The sequence below is a fragment of the Pteropus vampyrus genome, unplaced genomic scaffold, assembly GCF_000151845.1.
Source record: "Pteropus vampyrus isolate Shadow unplaced genomic scaffold, Pvam_2.0 Scaffold444, whole genome shotgun sequence".
Classification (NCBI taxonomy): Eukaryota; Metazoa; Chordata; class Mammalia; order Chiroptera; family Pteropodidae; genus Pteropus; species Pteropus vampyrus.
The window spans coordinates 1,127,618-1,133,058 of NW_011889225.1; the positions used below are offsets into that span (position 1 = coordinate 1,127,618).

Below are 5,441 nucleotides of genomic sequence, written 5' to 3' on the forward strand. Positions count from 1 at the left end.
TAAAATAGGTCCCTAACTAATTAAGCAAAAACAAGAGACAAACAACAACAACAACAACAACAACAACAACAACAAACCCAAACCTGTGCCAATAGAAGCAACTATAGACAATAGTAGCATGTCAAGCTATTGATTAAAGTTATTGGCTTATATTATAATCTAATCACATAAAAATATAGACTAAATAACAGTAACTCACAGGAAACCAGTGTAAAATTTAGTCTCATTGCAATATTGAGACAATCAAACTTTCCTGAGCTCTATACTGCTCTCCAATAAATTTTTATTTCTTGGACATAGATTTATTTTTTCTTAGAGCAGACATTGTAGCAAGTATACTAGAAGATTTACATATATCACATTAATAAGAAATACATTAATAAAAACCCAAGTCTACAAAATAGGATTGAAGATCTAAAGATTATTCCAGAATAAGCTGAAATAATCTTATTATAACATAAATCTGTTATTGAAATCTTATTTTAAGTAACATAGCTTCTTTAACAGCAGATAAGTGTATATTTTCTAGAATTTTATGTAATTGAAGTCATGAGGTGTTTACTCTTTTTCCTCCTGGGTACCCGCATGGAGCATATTCATTTTGAGATTCATCTTCGGTGCTTATATGAGTTGTTCATTCTTTTTATATTGCTGAGAAGAAGTGTGATATCCTGTATATATACCACTGTTTGTTTATCCATTCATCTGTTTGTGGGTATTTGTGTTGTTTCCAGTTTTGAGTTGTTGCAAATAAAACTGTTACTTACATTTTGATGCAAAAAAAAAAAAAAAAAAAAAAAAAAGATTTTCCCTTTGAGGTGGGCAGGCTCTCTTTGAAGGCTTTGCCTCCTGGCAAGTCAGCTGGGCTCTGGTAGGAATGGCACTTAAAAATACTATGTTATTTAAACCTTGTTTCATCACATTTCATAGTATGTATCTATTCAACAAGCTTTATAGATGGACTCAAAACTATATCAAACATGTATCATGTATATGGACATTCTTCAGTTTATCCATACATTTATTAAGTATTCACTTTGGTTTTCGATGTGAAGAAAAAGTTAATTATAGTTCTTGGAGAAATGAAAAGAAAGCATTCTCTTTCCATATGATATATTTGTTCTTTAACAGTACATTGTCTCCTCCGGGAGTGAGTTTCTTATTCTATGACTTCTGTAGACTTTTGAATAGATTGTCAGGCCCTAGAGTGCAGAGAACACAGATTAGATGGTAAAGTGTTCCACACTCAGGAGATACATGAGTATTCATCTGCTCACAGTTTTAAGTGAGTTTATGCTTTCTTTTCCATAGCTATTTGATATATCATTTCCTTCTGAGAGAAGCTTGGCCAATGGTACTTGTGGGAAGAAGAAAAAGAAAACCATAGATTTTTAGAGTAAAAAAACCCACCAGTTTGAATCCCAGCTTTGCCAATAATCTGTTATACAAAGTCAGACTCCTTCCTGTATTGAATCTCTCTTTCTACATTAGTAAAACAAGGAGAGTGATATCTATAGTGTACAGTTATTACAAGGAAAGTGTTAAATTATGCATTCAAAGTACCCAGTACACTGTCTGTCACACCAAAAGTGCTACACACATGCTACTTTCTTTACTTTAGGTCTAAAAAATTAAAATGTAATATCATAACATTTTACAGAAGAAAGTAAATAATCAATTGTGCCAATCAATGTGTATAAGCTAGGAAAAAGAATAGAATAAACCAAAACTAAATCCTCATTAACTTTCCAATCTGAAAATTTAAAGAATGAATTTTGGCCTTGTAAAGTTAGCTCACATTTATGTTACCTTTTTTAACCACCGAAAAGCACAGTGATATCAATATCAATGCTATATATTTTAGGTGATTGATGTTATGAAAATATTTTATGTCTGAATTTTTAAATTATTACTTGATAAACCTCTATTGAAAGCCCAATTTATATTAAAACTTCTAAAAGAGCCTCAGTATAGTGGGTGTAATTTCTCTGTGAGTCATAAAAAGTACTGTTTTTATCTAAAGGCATTTTAAAACGCTATCTTTGCAAAGTTTAAGGTCCATTTGTCACACATTTTATTTTATCTTTGGTCATTGACTCTGTTGTGTGTTCTGATCTCTTGTTAGATGCATAAAAGTGACATCACAGTGGTGGTGTTTTTCATCATGCCTGCCCAGACAAATAATTTCAATGTGGAAACCCTGAAAGGCCAGGCAGTACGAAAACAGCTATGGTAATCTCATGTCTTGAGAATGTTCTTGAACAATAAGTGTAAAGGGATTTTTTATGTGTGTGATTTGTGTTATATCTCCTTGAACTATTTTTTTTCCCCTTAAGATTATTATGGCGCAAATACTACCTGGTTCTCTCCTCACTGGGCTACTATGTTGGATTATATAATGCCTATAAAACTGCTACTATAAAAATTTTGGAACGAGCTACCGTGGAATAATAAAGCCTCTGTAAAAATCGTTGAAGATGGGTTGAATTAAAAAAAAAAAATTATTGTGGAAATATAAAAACATATGGCAAAGTAAAGAAATTATTTACTAATAATATGGCCTCCTACATGCCCATAGCCCAGATTCAATAATTATCAACACACTCCCAATCTTGTTGCATCTCTACCTCCACCTTCCAGCCCTCTGCCCTCTTCTGAATATCATCAAGCAAAAAAAATGTTAAGCTCTGTAGGCTGGTCAGAGTGTTCTGCTGCCTCAGCTCTGGAGATTTTAACTCGAGATGAGTTGGCAAATAGGAAAATAATTGAAGAGGCAATACAAAAGTATACACTGACAAAACAACAGCTTTGTTATGAAAAATAAAGATTTTAAAATGTGACTCTTTTTAAATTATAAATCTTTCTGTTTACACAGGGACACTGCACATTCAGTGAAGGAAAAGTTTGGAAAGAAACTCTATGATGCATTATTAAGGTAGGTGCTTTGAATACTTAACACATCAAACATTTGAGGTGTCACTATTCAAACAGCAATTTGGATACTATAATGTATTTATTTTGTTTCAAACATAAAGGAATTACTAACCTTTGAAGATGTGCTGTATCATTTGAGCAGGTGTTCTTTTATCCTTCATCTGAGAAATACTTATAAACAGGTTATACAGTAAGAAAGTATTTATGTATTAAGATAGATTCTAATTTAATGGGAATCTCATTGGGGTTACTATGCCAAATAGAAGCTGAGGGAGAGGTCATGAGAGTTTAAGTCTAAATATATATTGACTTAATATATATTAAATACATACTTATGTATATATTAAATTAACATATTTATTAATTAACATCAATTAATGTCAACATGTATTTACTTAATAAATAATAAACTTTATGTATTTTAAAAATAATAAAATAAATAAAATATATACATGTATAAATAATAAAATCTAAATAATGAAATCAAATTAAATGTAATATAAAATATATGGATTTTGCTATGATCCGAAGAGAAAGCTGTGTTGTTTCCTGACCCGGTGACAGGTGAGCATCATTTCTTTTTATCAGTAAAAATATCAACTTATAAATGGACAAGGTACATCACTTTGGAACACAGTACTAAGGAGCAGGCAAAGTATAATGATAGTATCCCCCTGATGGTCAACATCAATGTTTTAAAAAATTTTTTTCAATTTTCTTTTACACTATCAAATGTGTTCTTTTATCATGCTTATTTACACTTTAGAAATTTGTCTGTGAACTTCATTAGGAAATTGTTTGCTTTACATTTATTTTTAAACTGATTAGAACAGTGATATATAGAAAGAATGAAATTAGTGCCAGTTATTTTTATTTTTATTATTAATGTTTCCCCACAGAGGAGAAATTCCTGACATGAACAATATTTTGGATCGAGATGATCTAACAATTATGAAAAGAGCCATCTTTTCAACTCAGGTAATAAAACAGTGCCTACCACTTCTCATAATTGTTAAACTCGGTTTAGGTCAACATTTTAAATTATTGAAATGGGCTAATTTGGGAAACTTTTAAACCCAAAAGCTAGAAAGTCTTTCTTATATAGTCACCTAAATGACAACTTTGTATGTTCTCTTTTATGAGTGCTTTTTAGAGCTCCTTTTAAAAATCACATGGAACTTGTTTTCATATCCAATTAAAAAATTCATTCAATATTTACCTGGCCGGGGAAATATGGTCACAAAGGTGGTTTTCTCAAGGTGAGGCTCACCCTGATCCCTGCGATATCCCTAAATGTGGGAAATTCCCACATAATTTGTGGTAAAAGAGGACTGCATTTGCACCCTCCCTGGACACACACACACACACACACACACACACACACATTCATTTGGAACCAATATATCCAATTGAAAAACTTTGTATATTGCAATGACAACAAAAACGTAAAATTTTCAAAAAACATAGAATTTTGAGTGCCATAGAGAAAAGGTAACTTGTTTCTCAGTCAAGAAGAATTATTGCTAAGAAGGAAAGATAAGTGTTCTTTAGGCATACTCCAAAATCTCGTCAAAATAGTGGAGACATTAGGCACCAGAGGATAGCCCCTGGATGTCTAAAAGGATCCAGGAGATTAGCTCATCTTGAGTCAAGATTTCAGGACACCCTATTCCAAATAAGTCCCAGAAGCAGGCAAGAAGTTTGGCCTGTCATATAATGGTTGCAAGTAAAAAAACAAAAGTATCATGTGTTCACAATATCTGAAGAAAGTCCTTCAACCCATTATCCTCCTCTGAAACACAGAAAACTTATTCATCATCATTAGTGTCATCTCAAAAGACTTAAGGCAAAAAGGTTGGATGACATGTCGCCAGTGACCTATTGTTGAAATTAGTCACGCATTAATTCTTTCCACAATTGACATTTTCTTCTATTACTTCAGCGACAGTCTTTACCTCCAGTGACAACTCACAACATGATTGATGACTCCACTGATCCCATCCTCAGCACCATAAGACGGATCGGACTTTTCAACGGCCGCACAGATAGAGTCAAGGTAGAACTAATCATTTATGTGGGTCGCTTCAAAATAAAATAGAATATATTTATTGAGAATGTATTAGAAGCCTCCTTTAATTGTTTTAACATCTATCAAAAACATTTTTTATATTTCTAAAGAAAATGAATTGCCTTGGGTAAGACTGTGGCTGGAAGGTCTCTTGAAATTGAAAGCTTTGAACAAAATTTGCTTTCCTGATCTAATGGACAAGAACTTTATTAAACATTTTCATACCCCCGTGTCTTTGTTAATGTTATCTTCTCTTTCTGAAATACACTTATCTCAGCCATTCTAACTCTTCTTTTGGGATCCAACCTAAGAGTAATCTCTTCTTTGCATTTTTCCTTAATATACATTTATCTACTGCAGACAGAACAATTGTTTCCTTATCTGCATTCCCAAGATACTTTATATCTATTACAATTATAGGAATTATCACATTGAATTA

At 32.2% G+C, this 5,441-nt stretch overlaps 1 protein-coding gene and 1 pseudogene across 1 annotated transcript in view; both read left to right on the forward strand.

The window, feature by feature from the left end:
* GYS2 (glycogen synthase 2) overlaps window positions 1-5,441 on the forward strand; it is a 41,226-nt gene that overhangs the window by 22,673 nt on the left and 13,112 nt on the right. The window contains exons 6-10 of the mRNA XM_011381596.2: window positions 1,935-1,990; window positions 2,126-2,232; window positions 2,876-2,935; window positions 3,834-3,912; window positions 4,877-4,990. Of these exons, the coding sequence (XP_011379898.1) occupies window positions 1,935-1,990; window positions 2,126-2,232; window positions 2,876-2,935; window positions 3,834-3,912; window positions 4,877-4,990 (416 nt within the window). The remainder of the gene's footprint in view (window positions 1-1,934; window positions 1,991-2,125; window positions 2,233-2,875; window positions 2,936-3,833; window positions 3,913-4,876; window positions 4,991-5,441) is intronic.
* LOC111732331 lies at window positions 4,146-4,283 on the forward strand (annotated as a pseudogene).